We start from the raw sequence: 27,572 nt of genomic DNA, 5'->3' as shown, positions 1-27,572 counted from the left end.
GGTTGAGGCCCTGTGTGGTCCCAGAGTATCAATTACAGGGATTTGCCTGCAGTTCCTCAGTTCCAGTTTTAAGTCAATAGATGCTGTTGTATTATAAATGCTGGTCTGTTTCTTGCCTACTGAAGCCCATTATAGAATAAAAACTCTCATAAATTGGCTCTGCTTCGACTCCATGACTGCCATGACTGAGTCACGGCATCTCCATTCTGTCTATTGTATAGTTATCTGCTTGTCTTTTCCCCTTGTTTTAAAAAGTTCCTGTTTATCGCCTCTTTCCTCTTTCTCTCTTCAAAGATAATCCATTCCCATTTGAAAAAGAAAGATTTTCAAAGTTTTGTAGCTTTCCAAAAAAAACACCCGATCATTCCAAATTGGTAATAGCAATGATTCATTAATGGGTCTTTTCCTTCTGTAAAGTATTTTACTAAATCTTCTTGCCCCGATAGTCTATAGCCGCTAATTAAGGCTAGGGGCACACTTGTAAATATCCATTATTTAAGCGCTGTTCCCACCTGGGTTGGGTCTCACTTACCCGGCTTCTGAACACTTTGCTCTTTCTCTTCCTTCTTCCTCCAGCACGATGCTTCTCCAGTTGGCCCCGGCTTCAAGGCATCCGCCACGGCTGCCATTCCCTCACCACTGACTCAGAGGGCTGCCTCCGGCCCCGAGGAACCTGCCCGTTCCTCTCAGCCATCCAAGGGGTCCCTCTCCTTCCCCCTGTCTCTACAGGACAGGGTCGGTCCACAGACCTGTCGGCGGCGGCTCGACAGTCGGGGTTTTTGCGGGGTTCGTGAGAGCCCCGCCATTTCCCCAACTGAATCGCCGTGGCATCAACCAGAAATCCTTGTCTGTCTGTGTGTTTTTTCAACTATGCAAAGTTCTGATAACTACTTTTTCATTAAAGTTTAATCTCTTCATCTCTTTTCACTTTTTTTTTCTAGTTAGGTTTTTTTTTTTTTTTTACTAAAGTTCTTGGAGTCTGGCCACACTATTGCATCAGCCCTTTTACTTTCAAAATAAAGTAAATTTTGGTTCCAACTCAGCTGGCAGCTATTTCAGATCTGTGGAAGGCTCCAGCATTAACTGGCCCCTGGAGTTTTGTCTTTCATCACTATGCAAACAAATATCAGATTTATTTGTTTCTTCAGCCGCAGGTGTTGTATATTCCCTCTGGGGCCAATTTGAAGCATGGATCCCAAACCTCTCAATTCTAGATGATGGATTTAATTCTATCTCTGCCCCTGTTATTATGAATCACATGGGGATTATTTCCCTTTCATTTCCCTCCAGAGAATTTCCCAACAATCTCCAAGTCCAAGAACTACTTGAATTATCCAGGGATCCCTCCTGAGAGGGAGAATTATGATAAAAGTTTCAGCTCTGCTCTTTGGCTGAATCCTCCAGGGGAGACTTTGGGCACAGAAATATGGAGTTTTGGGACAGGCAGAGTCTGTGCTCTTGAATGTATGTCTCCCTCCTTTCCAGGTGAAGCTGAGTGTTTCTCTGTGTTTGAAGAAGGAAAGCAACTGGATGTTCCACCTTGTGAGAGTCCTTTGATTCTTCTAAATCTTCTTTAGAAATAGGAAAGAGATTGACTGATTGATCCATGAATTATGGACCTCCTGCTTCTGCCTCTGATGCTGCTTTTGTCCCATTCAGTCTCTGGGAAGCTGAGAATGAAATGCCAGCTGAGTTTGGAGAACCAGAATGGAAAACAACCACAGAGCTACTACAGACCAGGAGACCATCTCATTGGTATATTCACCAGTGGAAGGGAAAGATTACATACAAAGTTGCTTTTCAACGTAGCTCCTTCTGTTCAGTTTGTTTTCCGTGATCCGTAAGTCACTCAGGTTGATGGAGTTGCACTCCCTCCATTCTAACACTCTCCTTCTTTTCTGTTTTTTTTTTCTTCATTTATTCCTATATTGGGGAATATGTCCAATTTCCTGAATGATTTTGATTTCCATGCCTTCTCTCTTTGGTCCGATTTTGTGAAAGAGACTCAAAAAGGGGTCTGAAAAAATGCTGAAAGGCCTGCAGATTATTTTCCTCCCTCAGTTCAATCCTTAATTTATCACTTGAATAATGGATTTTATTTAAAGTAGTGGTGGAATCAGTTGTAGTCGCCGTACCTCAGCCCATTCCCATATTTGTGTAATTGATCTTTGCTTTTGGATCAATGTTGGTTTAAGGCTCAGTAGGCTTGTGGAGGATTATATATATTATATATAACAAAAGTATTTGTTGTGGCTGTTGATTATAATAACTTTTTTTCAATAGGACTTCTTACGAATTTTTTTCTTGCTTACTATTCATTTTCAACATTCAACTGGCCAACAAGAATTCCCATCTCTTGCACAATCTCACACTTGGCTACAACATCCATAACAACTATGGGAGCACTTTCCACACTTCAGATGCCTTGCTGGACATGCTCTCCACTGGAGAAGCCAATGTCCCCAACTACAGCTGTGGAAGGAAGGAGAACCTCCTGGCTCTTCTTGATGGAGAGAAGAGAGAGATCTCCATCCAAACGTCAACATTAAGAGGCACCTACAAAGTCCCGCAGGTTTGTGTGTGTGTTTCTCCTTCTGGTAAAGTGAGGGGTGGGTGGTGGTGGATGAGCAATAGATGCAATCATGTCTTCTCTGTGGAATTCAAGAGCTGCTTTTCTCCATATTAGCAAAAATCTCAATATTTTACCCCATTATGTTCATGTTGAGATTAATCAACTGTGGGAGGCCCAGTTTTCCCCCATGTTCTTACATCAATCTGATGTTTGGGGCTTCAGAGAGAAACCACCAGCAGAACCAACCCAATCTCAGCCTCTGAGGAGGATCTTGGGGTGGGTAAAAGGACTCCAGCTGCTGCCCTCAGAGCTGATTTGGGAATTTACACAGTTTCTGCTTTGTCTACAAATAGAAAATATGGGCATTGGCATAAAATTTAATCTATGGAAACTGACAGACTCATGAGAACCAGGTTGGATTTATTAAAATCTAATATTTTGGACTTGATCTGATCAGAAATGTAACACAGCATTCTTCATTGCTTTTTCAGATCAGTCATGACATTGCTTCAGAGGCTCTGAGTGATAAAAGTCAATTCCCCTTTTTCCACCATATTCTCCCCAAAGAAGGATTCCAGTACCCAGCAATTGTCCACCTGCTCCTCCATTTCAGATGGACCCTGATTGGTCTCTTTGCTTCTGACACAGAGAAGGGAGAGAATTTCATGAGGATTGTTACTCCTGTGCTTGTCAGGAATGGAATTTGTGTGGTTATATCACAACGATTCTCAACAACTGGATACACAACAGCCCTCAGGGATTCCCTCTCTAAGTGGAGACAAATCAACGTCTTTGTTCACTTCATGGAAATGGATTCCATTTGGGGCAGAATTCTTCCTTTCCATTTAACATTTATGCGTCTGCCAGGACCCATTGAAGGGAAAGTCTGGATCCTCACAAATTTGATAGGGTATAAAATGAACAAACGCAGACTTCTCAAATACATCCATAGTATTTGGAACTTTGGTTATCTGGCAAAAGAAAGGCCAAAAGATTCTGCCTTTGAACCCCGTTTCTTTGTGGAAGGAAAGTTTCAAGATTATTATTTCCGCTGTTCTCTTTCAAAGAACGTCTTTTCTGTCAAAGGACGCAGAAGATGCACCCAGAAAGCCCCACTGGAGTCCCAGGAGAAAAGGAACAAGATGTGGGGCCCAAATTACTACCATCATTACAGTATGATGAAGACTCTGGCCCAGGCCTTAAATGCCGCTTATTCCTCCAGATTGAGGAGGGGAAGGAAGGGGGGAGAAAAGACTTTGGGGTCTCCAACGCTGCAGCCGTGGCAGGTATGGTTTTTTTTTTTTTTTATTTGATTTATATGCCGCCCTTCTCCAGAGACTCAGGGCGGCTTACAATGCGTTAAGCAATACCCTTCATACTTTTTGTATATTTATACAAAGTCAGCTTATTGCCCCCACAAACTGGGTCCTCATTTAACCTACCTTAGAAAGGATGGAAGGCTGAGTCAACCTTGAGCCTTGGAGAGATTCGAACCTGCAGAAATTGCAGGCAGCTGTGTTAATAACAGGGTGCATTAAACCACTGTACTACCAAGGCTCCTATCGGGTTCCGATATGGATCCATTAATCTTAGATCCTTTGAAGGAGGAATCTAGAAGAGAAGGAGGGGAACCATCTCAACAGATCTGTCCAATTCAATTACTCAGGGAATAATAGTTCCAAAGAGTAGATACCATGGCATTTTTATATTACACACTTATTTGAAAATGCTGTATTCTTTCTTAAATGAATTCCTGTATTTGTGGGTTTGTGATGAGGATGGTGGAATTTCCCCTTTGTTCCGTCCCCACTGCAGGTGGGTCTGTGTGCAGCTCAACAGGCAGCTAAACCCCCCTCTTCTCCTCCAGTGAAAGGGAGTGGGGTGGATCTGGGTGTTTCATTGGGAGAAAAGGGCATGGAAAAACTGAGGAAATGCAAAGAGTGAGAATCAAATATAAATAGGAGACAGGCAGCATTAACTAACAGCCAACAAAGAAGCAGCTGGAACCTCTCCAGCGATGCTCCGTGTGAGGGAAGGAGGCCGTCTCTGGATGACCAGGTGTCTCGGTCAAACCGACTGCTTCCGTCTCCTCCAAAGGCTGAGAGAAAAGGGAGTCTGGCTTCAGACCATATAGTTAGGCTTATCTGCCCCTGGCCACTCGGTGGGGCTAGAGCAACAACTGCACAATAGTTACATGAGGCTCTGGCACACGGCTCGACTGAGGAGCTGGTGGCCGCCTGGGATAGGGCGGCCGCTGGAGCTTTGGATCGGGTCGTGCCTTTGCGGCCTCTGACCCGGCGTCGATCTCGCCTGGCTCCTTGGTTCACCGAGGAGCTGAGGGAGATGAAGCGCCGGAAAAGACGCCTGGAGAGTGGTTGGAGGGCCAGCCATTCTGAATCTGACCGAACACTGGTAAGGTCTCATATTAGGACCTACCTGGTGGCGATAAAAGTGGCGAAGTATAATTATTTTGCCACTCTTATTGCGTCATCAGATAATTGCCCGGCTGCCCTGTTTAGGGTGACCCGCTCCCTGCTCCACCAGGAAGCGCGGGAGGACCCCTTGGAGGGTAGAGCCGAGGATTTTGTACAGTATCTGTATGACAAAATCACTCAGATTCGGGAACATCTGGACTCTGACTGGGTAGATTCAGCGGGGAGGACAGAGGCAGGTCTTGTGAGTACTATCTGGGAAGAGTTTGATTCTGTGACGCCCGAAGACGTGGACAGGATACTGGGCAGACTGAGCGCAGCCACATGTTTACTGGACCCGTGTCCCTCCTGGTTGGTGCTGGCCTCTCGGGAGGTTACACGAGGCTGGCTCCAGGGGATTATAAATGCTTCCTTGAGTGAGGGTGTCTTCCCTGCCGCCTTGAAAGAGGCGGTGGTGAGGCCTCTTCTCAAGAAACCTTCCCTGGACCCGGCAGTGTTGGCAAATTATCGTCCAGTCTCCAACCTTCGCTTCATTGCGAAGGTTGTTGAGAGTGTGGTAGCGCGACAGCTCCCCCAGTACCTGGATGAATCATCGTATCTGGATCCGTTCCAGTCGGGCTTCAGGCCTGGGTACAGCACGGAAACGGCATTGGTCGCGTTGGTTGATGATCTCTGGAGGGCTCGGGACAGGGGTTGTTCCTCTGTCCTGGTCCTATTAGACCTCTCAGCGGCTTTTGATACCATCGACCATGGTATCATGCTGCACCGGCTAGAGGAGTTAGGGGTGGGGGGCACCGTCCTACGGTGGTTCTCCTCCTTTCTCTCTGACCGGTCGCAGTCTGTGTTGACAGGGGGGCAGATGTCGACCCCGAGGCCCCTTGTATGTGGGGTGCCACAAGGGTCGGTCCTCTCGCCCCTTCTGTTCAACATTTATGTGAAGCCGCTGGGTGAGATCATCCGTGGTTTCGGGGTGAAGTGCCACCAGTACGCTGACGATACTCAGCTGTACATCTCCACCCCGGACCACCCCAATGATGCCCTTGAAGTGATGTCCCGGTGCCTGGAGGCCGTGCGGATCTGGATGGGGAGAAACAGACTCAGGCTCAACCCATCCAAGACCGAGTGGCTGTGGTTTCCGACATCCCGATATAGTCAGTTGGCGCCATCACTGACTATTGGGGCCGAGTCCTTGGCCCCCACGGAGAGGGCTCGCAACTTGGGTGTCCTCCTGGACTCACGGCTGTCTTTAGAAGAGCATATGATGGCCATGGCCAGGGGGACTTTTTATCAGGTCCGCCTGATTCGCCAGTTGCGTCCCTTTCTGGATCGGGACTCGTTAAATACGGTCACTCATGCTCTTGTCACTTCCCGCTTGGACTACTGCAATGCTCTCTACATGGGGCTCCCCTTGAGGAGCACCCGGAGGCTCCAGCTGGTCCAGAATGCTGCCGCGCGGGTGGTTATGGGAGCGACGTGGCGCTCCCATGTGACCCCCCTCCTGCGCGAGCTGCACTGGCTCCCGGTGGTCTTCCGGGTGCGCTTCAAGGTTTTGGTTACCACCTTTAGAGCGCTCCATGGCATCGGACCGGGGTATCTACGAGACCGCCTTCTGCTACCAATAGCCTCTCACCGACCAGTACGCTCCCATAGAGAGGGGCTCCTCAGGGTGCCGTCGGCCAAACAGTGTCGACTGGCGGCCCCCAGGGGGAGAGCCTTCTCTGTGGGGGCACCTACCATCTGGAACGAGCTCCCCCCAGAGATACAGAAGATCCCGGACCTGCGCACGTTTCGCCGTGCTCTCAAAACTTTTCTATTTCAGCAAGCTGGCCTGGCCTAACTCCCCTCTTTTAAATTCTTAAATTTTAAATTTTTTAATTCGTGATTTTATAAATTGGGTGTTTTAATCTGTGTTTCGGCCGAAATATTTAATAATTTTAAGGGATTTTTAATATTTGTATTGTCTGTATTTTATCTTGGCTGTTCACCGCCCTGAGTCCTTCGGGAGTAGGGCGGTATAGAAATTTGATTAATAATAATAATAATAATAATAATAATGTTGTGGCATGACAGCCTTTATAAATTTGAAGGAGACCCTGAGACCATCTAGCTGAACCCCTCCTCTCTATAGGAATCCCAGTTAAAGCTTCTCTGACTGATGGCTGCTCAGTCTTTGCATTCTGACAATCCATGAAGAGGAGACTGAACTTCTCTGCTTTACTGGCTCAGCTCTAAAACAGCAAATTCTCCTCCAGGCTTGGTGCCTGCAAGGGGACCTGGTCCTTGAGTTGGGGTCTCCCCAAACCAGAACATTCACTTCCTGAGATTCTTATGGCTGCATTTGCCTTCTTTCCGTGAACATCTCCCTGCTGACTCAGATTCTGTTTACCTTATTTTTCGGACTATAAGATGCACCTTTTCCCCCCTAAGAGGGGGTGAAAATTTAGGTGCATCTTATACACCAAATGTAGCCCTGCTGACCCACTGGCCCCCACCCTTTGGCCTCTGCCTCCTTGCAAGCAAATAGCAAGAAAAAATAGCTCCTTTCAGCTTCAGCACAGCCTAATTAGCACAAGTTGATTGGATCAGCCTCCCAATACTTAGCTCATTTGCTCTCAGCTGTTTTGCGCAGGGCTCTGCTGCTTGCTGCAAAGAGCAGCTCGAGCAGATTTTTTTCCCCGTGTGCTAATCAAGCTATGCTGAAAACGAAAATGAAAGTAAAGCAGGCTGTTTGCTGCAACTAGGCAAAATTACTCAGAGGCAGAGGGATATTCCTTTTTCTTCTTTTCCTCACCAAAAAAGGTAGGTGCGTCTTATAGTCAGGTGCGTCTTATATTCCGAAAAATATGGTAACTACAATTTTGAGATCATTTTCACAAACATACATATGAAGTTTGGTGTCCCTCATCTTTCTTCCAGTCCACCATTCATTTTCTTATATGAGACTCTGTTGTTAGTCAAGTCCTAGTTGCTAAAACTCAGATATTTTTCTACTGCTTTTTACATATACACCCTTCTGTGTGTGCTGATGATAAATATTGTTTCTGGAAACTTGATATTCCTCTCATTAAATTTTATTTTATTCAAAAAGGTAAAATACAAACTTCAAAAAATAAAACTATTACAAAGTCAGAACAAAATTAGATGAAACATTTTTTAAAAAAATTGTGCACTAAAAACAGATAAAACCACATACGCATATATTCTTTCCCAGTTGAATACTGACAGATGTACATTTCTCCCCCTTGCAAATTAGGCCCACAATTATAAACTTCTACCAATATATTTGCAACTACTTGACTTGTCATCTGTCTGCTGTATATAAAAAATGTAGTTAACAGCAATTAAAAAAAAAATTAAATTTCAAAACTTCAAAACTGTCTGTTATCTGCTATTATATTTAACTCTCAGACAATTTGCAGGGGCTTCTAATGAACCACAAACCACCACAATCATTATCTCTGATCCATCCTGAATCTGTTCATGATTCAATATCTTTGTTTGATTCTTAATAATATTTCATTTCCTTAAAACTTTAATTAGGATCTTTCCCAGCAACTGATTTCCATTCCCCAAAGTCACAGGACCTCCTGTAAATTGAAACTCAATGACTTTTAAGATTTGTTTTCCGGTTAAGTATGACACGTCCATTCCCCAATCTCCCTCAATCTTCTTGAAAGAATCCATTTCTTCAGTCATCCGTTCTGCCCACTCTGAGTCTTGAGGGTCCATGGCCTCTCCAGCCATCTCCAAGCAGCCTCCCTTCAAACCAGACTCCTCCTTCAGGGATGCCAGCAGCAAATTCAGTTCCAGTCCATCCGATTCAACAATTGTAGCTTTCTTCTGATTATCATCTTTAAGTTGATTTGAAAGCATTGTTATTTTATCAAACTTTTTAAATGAAGTTTCAAATAAGGTTTTTAAGTAGAAAAACTTTATATAATATTTAAATTAAATGACATCAAATTATCTTACTCTAGGATCTACATCTTAGATCAAATCTTGCGGGAAGAGGATTTATCAACTTGACCATATTAATGATAAGATAGAAAAATTGATGTCCAATAGCAAAAAGTTATCCCTAACCTTCAATCCCTGGCCCATTAATTAAAAGTATATAAAGGTTCCCCCTATGCTCTTGTATGGAGCAGAAGTTTGGGATTTATACTCAACCACAGTACTAGAACAAACACAGTCCCAGCACCTGAGCTGTATTGTGGGTGTAGATCTAAGGACATCTGCTGCAGCAGTTAGAGCTGAATTGGGAATGTATACAATTCATCCACTATCCAAGATCAAAGCATGTAACCACTGGCACAAAGTCAATGAAATGGAGACTGATAGACTCCCCAAGTTATGCTTACTAGAGCAGATAAACTCACAATCACAAACCTCTTGGATCACTAAACTGATTAATTGTGGAAGTAGCTGTGGCCTTCCTGTCTCTTGCGTAACAGGAGAACGATTCAAAAAACAGCTGCCCAAAGAATTAAGGATGTAGAAGCACAAAATGACAAGGCTATTCTTAGTAAGATGGGTAACTTGAAATGGCTGAGCAAATACAAACCTACTTTTCAACTAGACAACTATTTAAAGTTACAACTGCCAAAACATCTTAGGGAGAGATTTACGTGAGGGAGATTCAAACAGCTGGACACAATGGTCAGATATGGGAGTTTCCACTCTAGACCTTGTAATGGAGGTCTCTGCATTGGCAGAGTGGCAGAGGCAGAAGACCTGGCTCACATCCTATTTGATTGCTGCCTGCATAAGAGGGTGAGAGGCAGGTACCTTGGTCCATAGACCAAACGAAGGACCCATTGGGAATCCCATATCAAAACGACTCACCTTATCTGCAGCCAGAATTTGAAAACAACATTTAATGCAGCTCAGTACTTGAGCAAAATGGCTCGGTTGAGATCGGAATTTGTGTGACTGATTGGGGTAGACTGAAGGGGTGATATTGAAATATAATTTTATCATATTTTATTTATCCATATATTATTGTATTCTATTCCAATCTCATTTTAAATTGTTTTTATCAGATTTTAGTCATAATTTGTGTTTGGAACTCTGCACTTTGATTTGGCCCATGGACTAATCAATCAAGTAAACAAACATAACCTTCAGGTGTCATAAGAAAAATTTAAAAAGATTAAAAATTATTTGAGTATCACTTTGAAGACAGTTTTTATCCACTTAGTTATCATACCATCCACCCCTCAGTTTTCTAATCACACAATTGTTTCTGAGTCTGTTACTGAAATCCAGTGATATCACCAGTCTTCCCATCATCCATTTAGGAAGTGCAATGATGGGTGAGAATGACTTTTGGGATGAGGAGAAGAGAGGCTGCCTAGGGAAGGATCAGAGAAGAGGGGAGAATCCAGGGGTGAAATTCACTTACCTTCCCTACCGGTTCGCAAATGTGTGCGCACTACCACAGAGCCCTCATCAGAGCCTCCCCCAGACTCCAGGACTGGCCCATGTCCCTCCCCAACCTCCTCACTGTCCGAATCTGCTGCCAGCTCCACTGGCCTCTGGTGGGCCACAACAGCTATATGGATTCTTCCTTCGACTTCTGTCAATCCTGTCTCCAGGCGCAGAAGTGCATTTGAGACACAACGTGGCATCTGGAGAATTGATCTGGTGAATTTGGATTGAACTACTTCTAATGATGTAAAACATGAAGCTGACGGTCCGAGCAACATCCCATAAAGGAGCTGTGCTAGCGACTTGGGCACAAAAAGCTTAAGAGCAGCAGGGACATAGTAGCCTCCCTTTGTGCGGAAACAATGAAGAATGGTGCTGGCTGATCTTTGGCCCTGGGCAGCTGCATCTCTCTTGAACCCTTGGCCTGAATGGCCACCCCCAGGGATTTGAAGGTGCTTCCCTGCTCTATTTTGTGGCCATTTAGATACCATGAATCAAGTTTTGGCCCCATAAAAAGGAATGCCAGCCCATTTGTAGATCATGGCCTTCAATGGTTAATATTCTACTGTTACTCAACTCCATCCAATCTTTAACCCATGCTAGTCCTGCCGCTTGGTGGTAAAGTTCCCAATCCAGAAGTGCTGTTCCTCTTCTTTCCTTAGAGTCTTGGAGTAATTTTAGTTTTATTCGTGGGCGCTTTCCCTGCCAAATAAATTTAGAAATTAACTTGTTTAAGCTCGCAAAAAAGTTTTTTTCTAATTTAATTGGCGCCACCTGGAACAAATACAATTTTGGTAATACATTCATTTTGATAGTGGAAATTCTTCCCATAAATGAGATTTGTAAACTTTTCCAATTATCCAAATCTTTTTTTATCTGTGTTATTAGTTTATCATAATTATTTTCTTTTATAGAGGATATTCTTGGTTACAGCCAAATACCTAAATATTTAATTTTATTAGTCACTTGAATTTGTATACTTTTTTCCAAATCTGTCTCCTGAATTTTTGTCAGATTTTTAACTAGTAATTTTGATTTATTTCTATTTATCTTTAACCCGGCCACCTCTCCATAGTCTTCTATTTTCTTAAGGAGTTTTGGTATTACTTCTAGTGGTTCTTCTGCTATGAGTACGAGATCATCGGCAAAAGTCTGGGTCTTGTATTCTTCTCGTCTCACTTTTAATCCTTTAATTTCTTGGTCCTCCCTAATTTTTTTTAACAAGATCTCCAAAGATAAGATATACAATAGAGGGGAAAGCGGACAGCCTTGTCTGACCCCTTTTGTTATGTCAAATTGGTCAGTCATTCACAATTACCTTCGCTGTTTGTTTTGTATATATTTTCCCTATAATATTTTCCAAATTTGGCCCCAATTGCATATTCTTTAACTGTTCTTTTAGGAATTTCCAATTTAAATTATCGAATGCTTTTTGGGCATCAAGGAAAACCAGCGCAGATTGTTTCTCCGGGTGGGCTTCATAGTATTCAAGCGCGTTTATTATCACTCTCATGTTATTCCTAATATGGCGGCCTGGTAGAAATCCATTTTGGTCCAAATGTATGTAATTGTTCAATACTTTTTAAAGTCTTTCTGCTATAATTATGGTGAACACTTTGTAGTCTGTGTTTAGTAAAGATATCAGTCTATAATTCTGGATTAATTGAGGGTCAGTGTCTTCCTTAGGAATGATAGTAATTATTGCCTCCGTCCAGGTCCATGGAATTTTTGCCTTCTCTAAGGCCTCATTGTATACCTCCAACATAATCTCTCCTATTGTTTCCTGCACAGACTTATATAATTCCCCCGGAAGTCCATCAGGTCCCGGGGTTTTGTTATTTTTTAGTTTTTTCAGTGCTGTATCCAATTCCAACATAGTTATCGGTTTATTTAATACTTCTCATTGTTCATCTGTGATTGGTGGCATATCCGATCCTTGTATGTACTGTTTTATCTTTTCTACTTCTACTTCTTCTTGTTTGTATAAATCAGTATAGAACGTCTGGATGATTTCTTTTTCCCCTTTCCTGCTATAATGAATTTCCCCTTGTGAATCTCTAAATTGGTATATCATTCTTTTATCTCTGTTCTTTTTCAGTCTATAGGCCAGCCATCTTCCTGTTTTGTTCACAAATTCGAAATAGTTCTGCTTGGCCATTTTTATTTTCTGTGCTAGTTCTTTTTGGTTCATCAAATTTAAATTGTGTTTTATTGCTTTCCACTCTTCCTTTATCTTTTTATTTTGGGGATGTTGTTGGAGTTCATGTTCTATATTTTTTAAATCTTCCTGGAATTTATTTAACTGTTGTTTTCTTTCTTTGTTCTTTCTCCCTTTGTAAACTATAATCAAGCCCCTTATATACACTTTTGCAGTGTCCCATGTATTCTGAATAGAGGTATCCTCTTTCTTGTTTATTTTAAAGAACAGATCTAATTCTTTTTCTAGCATTTCTTTAAATTGCTTAATGCATTGTAAGCCGCCCTGAGTCTCCGGAGAAGGGCGGCATATAAATCAAATTAAAAAAAAAAAATTCTACTTGTTTGCAATTTCTTTGATTCATTGTCCATCTTCTGAATCTTTTAACTCCTTTCCAATTTACCAGTATTGGGTTACGATCTGCCCAGTGATTCGCTTCTATTTCTATTTTTTCCACCCCATTTCTGATATTTGTGGTCATCCACGCCATGTCAATCCTGGACCGGGATTGGTGGGGGTGCGAGTAGAAAGTAAATTGGTTCTGGTCTTCATGGGTTTCCCTCCAAACATCTCTCGAATTTAGTTCTTTGGTCATATCGAAGAATTCTTTAGGAAGAATCTCTTTTTTTTTCTTGTTCTTTTTACCCGTTTTATAATCTTTTTTCACGTCTACTATCGCATTATAATCGCCAATTAAACGAATATCTTCGTATTCCAGCTCAACTATTTTATTGTTTATGCCCTTAAAAATTCATGTTGGTTTTGATTCGGTGCATATATTACTACTAGCAGTATTTTCCTATTTTCCAATAATAATTCAATCATGACTGTTCTGCCATCTTCGTCTGCATATTTTTATTTCAAAAGGATCCAGTCTTTAACATATACCGCCACTCCCCTATTCTTTTTTGAGGTCAACGATGTATATAATTTCCCTAATTTGGAATTTTCTAAGATTTTTTGGTGTCTTTTTTTTATATGTACTTCCTGGAGACATGTCACATCTGCTCCTATTTTTTGTAGTTTTGTAAAAGTTTGGGATCTTTTTTTTTTTGGGATACATTCAGGCCGTTAATATTTACCAAATAAAGTTTCAGGGCCTCTTCCATTATCTAATGTAGCTGTTTTTTTGTATTCCTTGTCTCCATCCGTGTTTTCGTCCTCGCACCTTCTCTCTCCTCTCTTTCTTTTTCTTGTCTTGTCCTTACTTCCTTCTCTTGTATTGCTTCTAATTGAACTTCTTGGCTTCTACTTTCTATTTCCTCTTTATTGTCTTGGTCGTCTTCCTGATTAAAGTGTGAATCATAAAACTCTCTTGCTTTCTCTAGTGTATCTATTTTGTATTTTTTATCTTCCCACGTAGCCAGAATCCCTTCCGGTATTAGCCATCTGAAGGCTATTTTGTGTCTATTCAGCTGATTTGTTAGGAACTGGTATTGTTGACTCTGATTCCTGATTCTTCGGGATATTTGTTTTAGGATTATAATTTCCTTGCCTTTGTATGTCAACGTCCCTCCTCTGGATTTCATATATACCTTGTCCCTAATTGATCTTTTTGAGAATTTGACATGTACTTCTCTTGCCAACCGATGCCTTCTTATGTAGTTTGTATGGACATGGTAGATTTCGTCTAATTGTCCCTGTATATCCTGCTTGTCTTTTTCTGTTATTTCTGCTATTATCTCTGCCATTTTTTCACCAAGATCTTCATCTTTCTCTTCTGATATATTTTGGAACCGCAGAAAATATGAAGCTTTTTCCATGTCGAGAGTTGCTAAGGAGTCGGACAGTTCTTTATTTATTTGAGCTGTTTTCTGTTTCATTTTCTCTACTTTCATCTCTACTGAGTCTATTTTAGCTTCTGCTTTCCTAATTCTTTGTTCCGGTTATTGATTGTTGAATGTCTCCAATTCTATCATTCATATTTTTAATATCTCCCCTAACTTCTCCAATTTCATTTTTGATTTCTCTGTGTAGTGATCTCATTTCTTCCTGGTTCTCTGCCATCTTTTCTTGTGTTTTTAGTAGCGTTTCCTGTATCATCGAAAACATGCTTTGCATAGTATTTAATGTCATTTCCATTTTTTCTTTCTCCTTTTCTTTTACTACCATACTATCTAATGTTTTTTGTTGTATTGGTGATGCTGCCACCGTTGTAGTATTTACAGCTGGTTTTTTCCCTGTTTTCGTTATAGTGGATATTGTTGACATCTTTAATGCTCGAGAGAAATTTTCCCAGGCTAACATATAATTTTTATGCGCTGATTTTCTATCCTCTGTTTCTTTAACTTCTGCAGCTAGGTTTGCTTCTATTCTTATTAACTATCACACTTTAATCACACTTTAATCCCCCAATGATCATTTACTAAACAGCCAACTTTACTAAATCAATAATTAATTAATAATTAATTAATTAATTAATATTCAATCAATTCTCACCTCTTATTTTACAATGCCAATCAAAAAATCTTAGTTAAATTTCATTCAATCCCCTTCCTATTTTTTCAGATTCTATAAAATCATAACACAATCTATATTTAAAGTTTATGACTTGAATAAATTGATATATAGATTAATAAATAAGTAAATAAGTTTTCAATTATAAATTGTAAATTCTGCAAGTTTTAAGTTGTGATGTGTATTCCTGTTATCACTTTACAATGTCTGATAATTTGCTATCTATACAATATATACAATGTGTCCAACTTATTGGCAGATAGAGAGTCTAGAAAAGTTACTCCCCCCTTTTTGATCGTACTTAACGTTTTTAGTCCAATCTTTAGTCCAATCTCTTCAGTGACTTAAATATGGCTACTCCCGCGTTCTGTTCAAAGCAACTTCTCTCCCTTTCCATCTTATCACTGCAATCTTCAATGGCACCAATAGGCAACTTAGCATTCATCAACTCACCTTGAATTTTAGAGTTCTTTTACTTTTAATTTGTCTTCTTCTTTCGTGCTTATACCACCACTGCTCGGCTGCTTTTTAGAGTCTTAGAGTCCCACGTTCTCAAAGAACAACTTAGTCACTCCACGAGGTTATACTTCCTCTCACTGCTGTTCTGACCTGGTTTATGCGCTCCTCTCCTCAATCGCCGCTGCAGGTTGGTTCATCAGATCACGCCCCTTCTCCTCCACGTTTCTCTTCATCGCGTCTCTCCTCTAAGGATTCTCCACTTCGCTCTGCCACTCGAAACCGCTTTCTCTCATTAGCTTCACTCTAGGCAGCCGCCATCGCTCCTGTTCACCCGAGGGGCGGACTTCTTCTCCAATAGATTTGAGGGGTTTGTCCCATTTCCCCTCCGACGCTAGCGCTGCGTCCAGGGGCTTTAAGACTTCCTCTCTTATTTCCCGATCTCTACGGGATCAGAAAAGCTCCTAAAGAGCTTCTATCAAAGAAAGTTGGGGTTCCAGAGACGGCAACTGCCGTTTCCTCACCCAGCTCACGATGTCGTCACCGCCAGAAGTTGTTTATTGTATAATGTATTTTTCTTTGTTTTTGTCAATTGTGTTTTATGTGTTTTTTTTAATTTGTTAATAAAGTTTATAAATTAAAAAAAAAAGAATGTTTTGGCCTTTTTGATCTTTGTTTTCTCATCATTTATGCCCAGTTGATTGTAATTACAGTACTGGAGAAGGGCTCGCAAGGCTCTTTTAAGGCCTTCTGGTGTCCTGGAGAGGATCACAGGGGCATCTGCATAGAGCAGGAGGGCGATGCTTCGGTCACCTATTTTTTTGGGGGGTGATTTGGTTTGTTTAGCCATTTTACCATGCCAGTTATGTAAAAGTTGAAAAGCAGGGGGGCCAAAATGCCCCCGTTTAACCTCCTTTTGAGTTTTAACTGACTTCGAGAGGGACCCCTGCATATCACACCTCACCTTGAGGGATGTTTTAGTATGTAGGGCAGGTAAGAGATGAAGAAGCTTGTGGTCAATTGAGGCAGCTTCCAGCTTCTCCCATAGCTTTGTCCTGGGAACTGTATCAAAGGCTGCCTTGAGATCTATGAAGCAGGCGTAGAATGATGCAGGTCTATTTGATACGTATTTTTCCATCAGTTGATGAAGAACTAAGCACTGATCGGTACTGCCTCTCCCCTCTCTAAGCCCGGCTCCCTCTTCAGCGATCAAATTCTCCAGAGCCAGCCACTCTCCATCTGGAGGTGTTTTCCATCAGGATGACCAGGGAGAAGATTAGCCTGACAACTTTCTTCTTGATCAACCCAGGCTTTCTGGGAATCCACCCACCCACTTGATAAACGGTTGTATTGCTCGGCCCCCAACCTCCAGGACATGTTACAGTTGCCTTCTGTGGGCGCTCCCATAGCCCAATTGACATCGTCCTCTCTTTTGACTAACGATGTCATGGACGGTTCGCGAACGGAAGACAGGAAGGTGGAGCTACTCTTGCGTAAGAACCCCCAAGCTTGCATAAGCCACCTCAGCCTCATTTTTTAACCGGGCCTCGCTCATCTGGCTTTGCCAGTTACAAGATCGCCTTCCCCTTGTTTTCAAAGAGTTTGTGAATCATCTTTTTTTTTCCTCTGTTCATTTTATTTGTCATCTGCTCTAGAATGTTCCCTATAATTGATCAGTTGTGTCAATGATATTTTCTCTATGCTTTGTCAGTATATGATGGACAAATTTTTCTCAAAAGTTTTTCATTCACTTATAAAAATAATGATAATATTTGTATTCTAATTAAGCATATTTGGAGATTAGACAATTGTAAAAGGAAGATTCAATGTGGGAAAAGAAACAAAGTTTTCTGTTTTTCAAATTCCTGGATGTTCCCATTCTAGTTTCATCCCTTTCTGGAGAAGAATGAATTTTGGAATATTTCTGAGAGGAAACTGTACTTGGACCAAAATGGAGAGATAACAGCAGATCTGGCCATTCAGGCCTCCTTGGTTCTCCCCAAGGGGGATGTCAAGGAAGAGTCTCTGGCGTATTTTAAAAGACAGAGATTTTCTATCGACCAAGATACTCTTTCACTACTAAAGTTGCTCAATAAGGTGGGAGAAATATTGGTGTCTTTTCTCTGTTTTCCAAAGCCTGAGGTCCCATTTAAAGTGGGCAAAGCCTGGAGTCTCCAGGGTGGTTGGCCTCCCATGCCAGGTGGTGTCATCTCATGGAAGTTCTTCAAGAGACGGGACCTAAGTGGAGTGGCTTTGCCTTGTTTTATGGAACCCTTTCAAGATCTTACTGGTCTGAGCTATTTTTTCTTCATCACAGTTTAATTTCATATTAAAAAATCTAATGGAATAAAAGTTTCCTAAATCTTTTACAGTAAACTTTATTCTCAGTTTTAAGATGAATATATCATCATATTTAAATCTTTTTTTCAATTCCATCCCTCTAGACTTTATTAAATGGAAAAGTACTTTATTGTAATGTTAAATTGCAAACTCAAAAGGGAGGAACTACATGAAGAACCTGCCAGTTGTTTTACCTCCTGCATCTGTTTAGAAGTAGTCAGAGGTTTCCTATTTACCTCAGAGAAGACCGGAGGCTACTTGTCTCCATCCATTTCTACCTCCATTTTCCATGGATGGAGAGTCCTAACACCTTTTCTTTGGCATTCCTTGTTTTTCTGCTCAGTCCCTGCCTCAGTCCAAATGTGTGGAAAGTTGTCATCCTGGATTTGTCAAGAGGGCTCGAGAAGGAGAGCCAGTTTGCTGCTACGACTGCGTTCCTTGTCCGGAGGGGACCTTCTCCACTCAGGAAGGTGGGTCACACTGAGGAAAATGGGAGGCTTTGTGGACCTTGATCCATCCAGAACCTTTTCATGAAAGTGCAAGTTAAAAGACAGATCGAAGCTCACCTGTTTTTTTTTTTATTTTTTTATTTATTTTTAACCTGCACAATTTCTCATCTAAATGGAGGTAAATCAAGAAGACTTGGAAGGAGGGGCTGGGAAAGAGATGGGAGGAGGGGGTGGCAGACTGGGCAAGCTTTACTAACAGCAGAGGAAATATCTCTTCTGCTTTTTAGTTTGGATATGTGCTGCTAAGTTTACCTTTCTAGGAACATCTGAGATCTTTGAAAGTAGATGAATTGTTTCAGGTCCACCTTCTGAAAGACCTTGCAATTCATTGTTTATTGGCCTCCCTTATGGATCACTGGGAAGGTGTCACTGGGCCATAATCTGGTGCTGTGGATAGTTGTGGGGGGAACTCATTACACAAATAGTCTGCCATACAGATCAATCAATCAATCAATCAGAATAGAGTAGAAGGAACTTTGGAGGTCTTCTAGTCCAGCCCCCTGTTGAAGCAGGAGACCCTATACCATTTCAGACAAGTGACTGTCCAGTCTCTTCTTAAAAACCTCCAATATTGAAGCACCCACAACTTCTGGAGGGCAGCTGTTCCACTGGCTAATTCCTCTCACTGATAGGAAGTTTCTCCTTAATTCCAGGTTGCTTCCAGGTGTTACAAGATACAATTCCACTTTTTCCACCAGATGCATCCCAAAGAAGGATTCCAGTACCCAGCAATTGTCCAACTGCTGCTCCATTTCAGATGGACCTCAATTGGCCGCTTTGCTTCAGACAGAGGAGAGAATTTCAATAGGACTTTCCTTCCTGTACATGACAGGAATGGAATTTGTCTTGATATATCGCAACAATTTTTACCATCTGAACAGACAGCCCCCCTCAGGGATGCCCTCTCTAAGTGGAGACAAGTCAATGTCTTTGTTCTCTTCATAGAACATGTTTCCTCTTGGACCAGAATTCTTCCTTTCCATTTAACACTTATGTGTTTGCCAAGACCCATTGAAGGGAGAGTCTGGGTCCTCACAAATTTTAAAGACTATACAATAAACAAGCACAGACTTCTCAAATACATCCATAGTTTTGGAAGTTTGGTTATCTGTAAAAAAAAAAAAAAGGCCAAAAGATGATACCTTTGAACCCCATTTCTTTGAGGAACCCTTGTCTCCATCCATTTCTACCTCCATTTTCCATGGATGGAGAGTCTTAACATCTTTTCTTTGCCATTCCCTTTTTTCTGTTTAGTCCCTGCCTGAGTCTAAATGGAGGAGAATTTTCATTGTGCCGGTTTGCTGCTAGGACTGTGTTCCTTGTTTGGAGGGGACCATCTCCGCTCTGGAGGGGTTGTGAAGAGATGGGAGGAGGGGGTGGCAGACTGGGCAAGCTTTACTAACAGCAGAGGAAACATCTCTTCTGCTTTTTAGTTTGGATATGTGCTGCTAAGTTTATCTTTCTAGGAACATATGAGATCTTTGAAACTTGATGAATTGTTTTAGGTCCACATTCTGAAAGACCTTGCAATCCACTGTATATTGGATCCTCCCCTTGAGGATCACTGAGAAGGTGTCATTGGTCCATAATGTGGTGCTGTGGATAGTTATGGGGGGAACTCAATACACAAATAGTCTGCCAGTCATGTGCATCAATCAATCAATAATCAGACCAGAGCTGGAAAGGACCTTAGAGGTCTTTTAGTCCTACCCCCTGCTCAAGCAGGAGACCTTATGCCATTTCAAAGGAGTGACTGTTTAATGAAATTATTAAGAAATACTTCTTGGAAAATGCCTGGGGTATCAGCTGTTATCCAAAGAAGGTATTTTCTGTAAGATAAAAGGACAGAATATTAAAGAAATATTGCTTTTTTTGCTTTCTCAGATACCGAAAAATGCACCAAGTGCCCAGATTATAAATACCCAAATAAGGACCGAGTTCAATGTATCCCCAAAATTATAACCTTCCTGTCTTATGAAGAACATCTGGGCATCATCCTGGTTTCTTTTGCCCTTCTCTTCTTCCTAACCACAGGCCTTGTTTTAATCATCTTTATTAGATACCGAGAAACTCCCATTGTCAAAGCCAACAACCGGGACCTCTCCTACATCCTCCTGGTCTCCCTCCTGCTTTGCTTCTTGTCTCCTTCTCTCTTCATTGGTCAACCAAGGAAAGCCACCTGCCTTCTCCGACAAATGGTTTTCAGCACCATCTTCTCAGTTGCCGTTTCTTCTCTCTTGGCCAAAACCATCACGGTGGTGCTGGCTTTCCTGGCCACAAAACCAGGAAACCGAGTGAAGAGATGGTTGGGGAAGAGTTTGGCCAACTCCATCATCCTTTCTTCTTCTGCTGTCCAAATTATCATCTGCTCCATCTGGCTGGGAGTTTCTGCCCCCTTCCCTGACTCTGACCTCCACTCCCAGCCTCGAGAGATCATCCTGCAATGCAACGAAGGGGCCGTTGTCATGTTCTACGTCACCCTCAGCTACATGGGCTTCCTGGCTGCCATCTGCTTCACGGTGGCTTTCCTGGCCAGGAACCTGCCTGGGGCCTTCAACGAAGCCAAGCTGATCACCTTCAGCATGCTGGTCTTCTGCAGTGTCTGGGTGACTTTTGTGCCCACCTACCTGAGCACCAAAGGGAAATACATGGTGGCTGTGCAGGTCTTCTCCATCCTGGCCTCCAGTGCTGGTCTGCTGGGCTGCATCTTCATCCCCAAGTGCTACATTATCCTTCTGAGGCCAGACCTCAACACAAAGGAGCAGCTCACAGCCAGAACAAATGTAAAAACATGAGATATAACACCATTGTGATATTGAAAGAATTGTTAAAAGTTTCTTTTATTTGAAAGGAGATATTAATTCTTTCCATTTAGATAGTATGCAGGAAAAGAAAATCATATCTATATGTTTCAAAATGGGATTGTTGAATGACTGGAATTCTTCTAGCTCTCTTCCCTTTCAGCTCAATAAAGAGAACTCTGTAAGAGTCATTCAGTGAAATTTGCTGTTCAGCAACAGCTTCTGAATGTGACACCTTATAAAAAATAATTAGGGCACTTGTTCCTACAGCTAAAAGTGTGTGTGAGAGAGAGAGAGCAGGAAAAGAGGCCAGGAGGAAGCTGTGGGAACCAGCCTGGTTGCCTGATCCTCTCCGTGAGAATGATGGAATGATGTGAAATGCCATGTTTGACTGGCTCTCAGCTGGGGAGGGAAATCTTCATCCCTCTTATATAATTCTTTCTTGATTTCCTCATAAAAACCTCCTTTGCAGAAAGTGTTCAGCAGAAGAGCTTCTGGGATTTCAGTTTGGGATTGGTTTGGGTTTTTTTTCGTATGTGCTTCACACCAAATTAATAAATAAATATTAACGTGTATTAAGAAATTGCCACTGTATTTTTTTTCTTTCATCAACCATAGAATTAAAATAGCAGTTTTAGCAGAAATTATAATTACTACCTAAAGCAATTTCTCTGCTCCTCTTCCAAGATTGTCTTGTCTGTGAAGGGCTGGAGAAGATGTCAGAGAAAGGGGAACTTGAGACTCTCCCCAGGAGGAGGTCTAGGGCAGTGATAGCGAACCTTTTTGACCTTCCCTTCTGCGCATGCTCCAAGATGGCGGCGACCAAATAAGCTCCGTTTCGGAGATGGGAGAGTTGCCGGTTGTCAGGGTCTTCAGGAGCCCTCTTGTCCATCTTCGGCTCCAGTCCCAGTGAGGGGAGCATCCGCCCTGCCTGTTGAGGGCTTTTTCGCCCTCCGGAACATCAGGGCAGGGCTGGACGGCTCCGCGGGAGATGGGGCAATGGGCCTGGCTGCAACAGCTGTTTCCGGTGTCGGGGGAAATGGAGGCCAAGGCATCCGGCGGCGGGCGGTGTTTGTTCGGCGGCGGCTTGAGGTGCCCCCCCCCCGCTCCCTATAGCCCTCTAGATCCCTGGGGCGCTCTTTTCCAGCATTTTCAGGGCTCCGGTATGCCTTGGAAGCTTGGGGTGCCTGATTACGGGCTGACGACGACGGCGGCGGCGGCGGCGGTGGCAATGGCTGACATGGACCGGCCGGCCAGAGGAACAACCAGGCAGCAGGTTGATGGGGGAGAAGCTGACAGCCTCACCCCTAGAATTACCATCTGGCTCACAGTTGATTTTTTTTACTGTGATGGGGTATTTTAGAACAAAGCTGTGTCTGGGGGTTGTGGAGATTGGGGCTGGAGAGGCAGGAGGCTGACCATGGTTTGGTTGGTTGGTCGCCTCGGGTGGCCTCTCCTCCCCCCCTTTCCCCCAGGTATGGGTGGGTGTTGGCCTCAATGGCCAACCACCCCTGGATTGGACTTTCCTGTCTTGCTACTCCTACTCTCACCTCAAAGAAGATCTTGTGCCCATGGGTCTATTATCATCTTTATTAACATCTTTATTATTACCATCGTTATTAACATCTACACTTTGGACACTTTGGACCCCTTATTATGCTCCACTCACGCCCTCACTGCTAGGAGAGACTGTGCACCATTTGAGAGAGCTGAGGGATTTTCCACATCCCAACGGAGAGGATAGAACTTTGCTCCCATTAACTTTGTAACGGGACCGGCCGTCGTGAGAGGATGGTTGGCCATTAGCCTCTGTTGGAGAAAAAGAACTTTGGACCTTCTCCCTGTCGTGAGAGGACAGTGGAGTCCAGCCCTATAAATGGATATTTTGTGACCTTTATGCTCAGTTATCCCTTGGACTATGACAGATTCCCGGACTGGCTTTTCTTTTCCCATCTTTGGTTCGGTTGATGCTCCAAAAAACCGACCTTCTTGCGCTGCGAGACTCCCCCCTCTCGCAGGCCTGGCCCTCCACGTTATCGAGGGCCTATCTTGATGACGGGCTTTGGGACCCCGAGAGATGGCATGCAGCAAAGAGGGGGCTGAGGGGTTTTTTAGCTAAATTTTTAAGGAAAATTTTAAGGGGACCCGGGAGGGAGGGAGGGGGTTGTAAAAGTGGACCTGGGGGGGTCCAGATAGCGACTGCACGGGATGATGGGTTAATTAGCTGCAGCAGAGGGGTCACGAAAGGAAATTTAACCGGGGGGCAGGGGGACGATAGAAAGGGCTGTGTAATTGAAATCATGAGTGGGAGGGGCAGGTATGACGGGCGCAGGGGGTCATATCAAGTGTCGGGGGTGCGCACACGCTGTCTCCGAGCGATTGCGCACTCCGGCCCCCAATGCGTGACTCGTGTCCTGGGTTGTGTAGAGCCTCATGCCCAGGGTCTGCGGCTGATGTTATGTAATGCCAGGTCAGTGGTTAATAAGGCCTCCCTCATCTGTGATCTTATTTCGGAGGGGGGTGCAGACCTGGCAGGTATTACGGAGACCTGGTTGGGCCAAGAGGGGGGGTCCCCCTCGTAGAGATGTGCCCGCCAGGTTTCCGTGCATTTCATCAGCCAAGGGCCCAGGGGAGGGGTGGGGGAGTGGCGGTGATCATTAGGGAGAGTCTTTATCCGAGGGAAACCACTGTTCCTCAGATAGCCAGATGTGAGTCCCTTTGTGTGAAGTGGGGCCGTGGGGTGCAGATGGGTCTGCTGACTACGTACCTGGCTCCCTGCCACGTGGCAGCAACCCTGCATGAGCTACTCGACGTCATTGCCGGGGTGGCGGTCGATACCCCCAGACTTATTGTCATGGGGGATTTCGACCTCCCATCCACAGGTGGGGCGTCAGAGGTGGCTCGGGAGTTCATGGCTTCCATGACGGCCTTGGACCTGACCCAGTTAGTTCAAGACCCCACTCACATAGGGGGACACACTCTGGACCTGATTTTTATCTCTGGTCAGTGGTTGAATGATCTTGGTAGAGGGGACCTAGACATCAAACCCTTGTCATGGACAGATCATTCGCTCCTTCACTTAGACTTTCCTACCGCTTTCCCCCGCCGCAGGGAGACGGAACCAACCAGATGGTTCCGTCCCAGGCGCCTGATGGATCCCGAAAGGTTCCTGACGGAGCTTGGGCCGTTTCCTGAGACTCTAACACACGACTCGACTGAAGAACTGGTGGCCGCCTGGGAAAGGGCGGCCGCTGGAGCTTTGGACCGCGTCGTGCCTTTGCGGCCTCTGACTCGATGCCGATCTCAATTAGCTCCTTGGTTCTCTGAGGAGCTGAGAGAGATGAAGCGTCGGAAAAGACGCCTAGAGAGCATTTGGAGGACTAGTCAATCCGATTCTGACCAGACACAGGTGAGGTCTTATATCAAGACCTACCTAGTGGCGATAAAAGCGGCAAAATCTAACCATTTTTCCGCTCTTATTGCATCTGCAGAGAACCGCCCAGCTGCCCTGTTTAGGGTGACCCACTCCCTTCTTCGGGGGGGAGTACGGGAAGATCCCTTGCAGGGTCGTGCTGAGGATTTTGTGCAATTCCTGCATGATAAAGTCGCTCGGATTCGGGATGGCTTGGACTCCGATTGGATGAGTCCAGGGGAGGAGACAGGGGCAGGTCTTGAGAATGTTATCTGGGAGGAGTTTGATCCTGTGACTCCCGAGGATGTGGACAGAGTTCTGGGTAAGATTAGTGCCGCCACGTGTTTATTGGACCCGTGCCCCTCCTGGTTGGTACTGGCCTCCCGGGAGGTTACACGAGGCTGGCTCCAGGGGATTATAGGTGCTTCTCTGAGTGAGGGTGCCTTTCCTGCCGCCTTGAAAGAGGCGGTGGTGAGGCCCCTCCTCAAGAAGCCTTCCCTGGACCCGGCTGAATTAGCTAACTATCGTCCAGTCTCCAACCTTCGTTTTGTGGCGAAGGTTGTTGAGAGCGTGGTGGCACGACAACTTTCCCGACACCTGGATGAAGCTATCTATCTAGACCCGTACCAGTCGGGCTTCAGGCGGGGGTACAGCACAGAAACGGCATTGGTCGCGTTGGTGGATGATCTCTGGAGGGCTTGGGACAGGGGTTGCTCCTCTGTCCTAGTCCTATTAGATCTCTCAGTGGCTTTTGATACCATCGACCATGGTATCATGCTGCAGCGGTTGAGGGGGTTAGGAATAGGGGGCACCGTTTTGCGGTGGTTCTCCTCCTTCCTCTCCGACCGCTCGCAGTTTGTGTTGGCAGGGGGACAGAGGTCGACCTCGAGGCGTCTCACATGGGGGGTGCCGCAAGGGTCAGTCCTCTCGCCCCTCCTGTTCAATATTTATGTGAAGCCGCTGGGTGAGATCATCCGTGGGTTTGGGGTGAAGTGCCATCTGTACGCTGATGATACTCAGCTGTACATCTCCACCCCAGACCACCCCAACGATGCCCTTGATGTGATGTCTCGCTGCCTGGAGGCCGTGCGGGTCTGGATGGGGAAGAACTTGCTCAGACTCAACCCCTCCAAGACCGAGTGGCTGTGGCTTCCGGCGCCCCGATATAGTCAGCAGGTGCCATCGCTAACTATTGGGGGTGAATCTCTGCCCCCCACAGAGAGGGCTCGCAATCTGGGTGTCCTTCTGGATGCACGGCTGTCTTTAGAAGAGCATATGACGGCCGTGGCCAGGGGGGCCTTTTATCAGGTTCGCCTGATTCACCAGTTGCAGCCCTTTCTGGATCGGGACGCCCTACGCACGGTCACTCATGCCCTTGTTACTTCCCGGTTGGACTATTGTAATGCTCTCTACATGGGGCTCCCCTTGAAGAGCACTCGGAGGCTCCAACTGTTCCAGAATGCGGCCGCGCGGGTGGTTATGGGCGCAACTCGTTGTGCCCATGTGACACCCCTCCTGCGCGAGCTGCACTGGCTCCCAGTGGTCTTCCGGGTGCGATTCAAGGTGTTAGTTACCACCTTTAAAGCACTCCATGGCATAGGACCCGGGTACCTCCGAGACCGTCTTCTGCCACCAATAGCCTCCCACCGACCAGTCCGTTCCCACAGAGAGGGTCTCCTCAGGGTGCCGTCAACCAAGTTATGTCGACTGGCGGCGCCCAGGGGGAGGGCCTTCTCTGTGGGAGCCCCAGCCCTGTGGAACGAACTGCCCCCAGAAATTCGTAAGATCTCCGACCTCTGGGCGTTTCGCTGCGCACTGAAGACCCTATTATTCCGCCAGGCCGGACTAGCAACACAATAGTTTTTAAATTGGGATATTTAAATTTATTGGGGTTTTAAATCTGAGCCACTTTATTTAATTATTTTAAATTTTATATTGTTGTTTTGTTTGTGTTTTTAAACAGGCTGTACACCGCCCTGAGTCCTTCGGGAGAAGGGCGGTATAGAAATAAAATTATTATTATTTATTATTATTAAAAGTCTGAGCGCGGGAGCACTCTTGCGCTCCCATAATGCAATGCGTGCCCCCATTTGCGCATGCACACAGGACACCCCCCCATGCTCCCCTGCACATGCGCCCCACACTGCGCATGCACATCCCCAAACATGCCCCCCCTCCATGTTCTTAACGGAGGACAACTAAGTACTGGCCCGTTCCATGGCGAGACAGTCGTTCCCCGGCCAGTGCATGGCGCTGCCAAAATCCATCATTTTCAACTGTTTTATAAAAAATTTCCATAATTCCCATTATCACATGCCTTTTGTGCATCTGAAAACAGCAGCGCTATTTGCTTCTCTGAGGGTAATTCATAATATTCTAATTCTGGGGAGCCAGGAGGGGATCGAGGGGAGAAGCTCTGGCCTTGGGACTCAGGGGCTCAGCCGGCCTGAGGGGGAGACAGGGAGGCCCTGAGGAAACTCCGGGGCTTCAACCAAGATGGGCTTTATTCAAGGAGCCAAAGAAGAGATTAAGTTCCACACACAGAACAGAATCTGAAAAGGGATGAAAAAAGCCATGAAGAGAATTCTAGCTACATCCAGTTTCCTCCTTTCCTTCTTTCTACTAGAGGTTCCCGCCACAAAATGGAGGAGGCTGCGCTTTAGCTGTCCCTCTCACTGCCTGTAGGGGGCAGTCTATACTCTGGCCTTTAAGCCACACCTGGCCTCCGCAGGCACTGAGAGCGACAGCTAAAGCTGGAAAAGACCCCGCATCCTCCATTTTGTCACCTACGTCCCTTTTTGGAGAGGATTCTTTTGCCCTCCGTAAAGAGGGGAGGAGTTAGAATAATGGACAAATGGAATCCAAAGAGACCTCAGAGGTCATCCCTCCAACTGCCCAGTGAAGGGTTTACTAGAGCGTCTTTCTCAGCCTTAGCAACCTGAAGAGGTGTGGACTTCAACTCCCAG

General features: G+C 44.6%; 1 protein-coding gene across 1 annotated transcript; it reads left to right on the top strand.

Moving 5' to 3' along the window:
- The first annotated feature begins 1,770 nt into the window (after positions 1–1,770).
- On the top strand, positions 1,771–18,445 carry LOC132710790 (vomeronasal type-2 receptor 26-like). The gene is made up of 4 exons (XM_087878844.1): positions 1,771–1,840; positions 2,284–2,572; positions 3,064–3,858; positions 18,228–18,445. Exons 2-4 carry the CDS (start codon positions 2,435–2,437, stop codon positions 18,366–18,368), a joined length of 1,074 nt encoding a protein of 357 aa, XP_087734970.1. The 5' UTR covers positions 1,771–1,840; positions 2,284–2,434; the 3' UTR covers positions 18,369–18,445.
- The last annotated feature ends 9,127 nt before the right edge of the window (positions 18,446–27,572 follow it).

Source organism: Pantherophis guttatus, chromosome 15 (assembly GCF_059756535.1).
Source record: "Pantherophis guttatus breed Tessera chromosome 15, ASM5975653v1, whole genome shotgun sequence".
Classification (NCBI taxonomy): domain Eukaryota; kingdom Metazoa; phylum Chordata; class Lepidosauria; order Squamata; family Colubridae; genus Pantherophis; species Pantherophis guttatus.
The sequence above is the reverse complement of the archived record's forward strand: the minus strand, read 5'-3'. Positions and strand labels throughout refer to the sequence as shown.

Bases quoted from the DNA above. Each gene is read 5' to 3' on its own strand.
- LOC132710790 (XM_087878844.1), top strand. From the start codon at position 2,435: ATGCTCTCCACTGGAGAAGCCAATGTCCCCAACTACAGCTGTGGAAGG. The intron at 2,573-3,063 runs GTTTGTGTGTGT...TTGCTTTTTCAG, and splicing joins GCACCTACAAAGTCCCGCAG to ATCAGTCATGACATTGCTTC. The intron at 3,859-18,227 runs GTATGGTTTTTT...TTTTCTGCTCAG, and splicing joins CAACGCTGCAGCCGTGGCAG to TCCCTGCCTCAGTCCAAATG.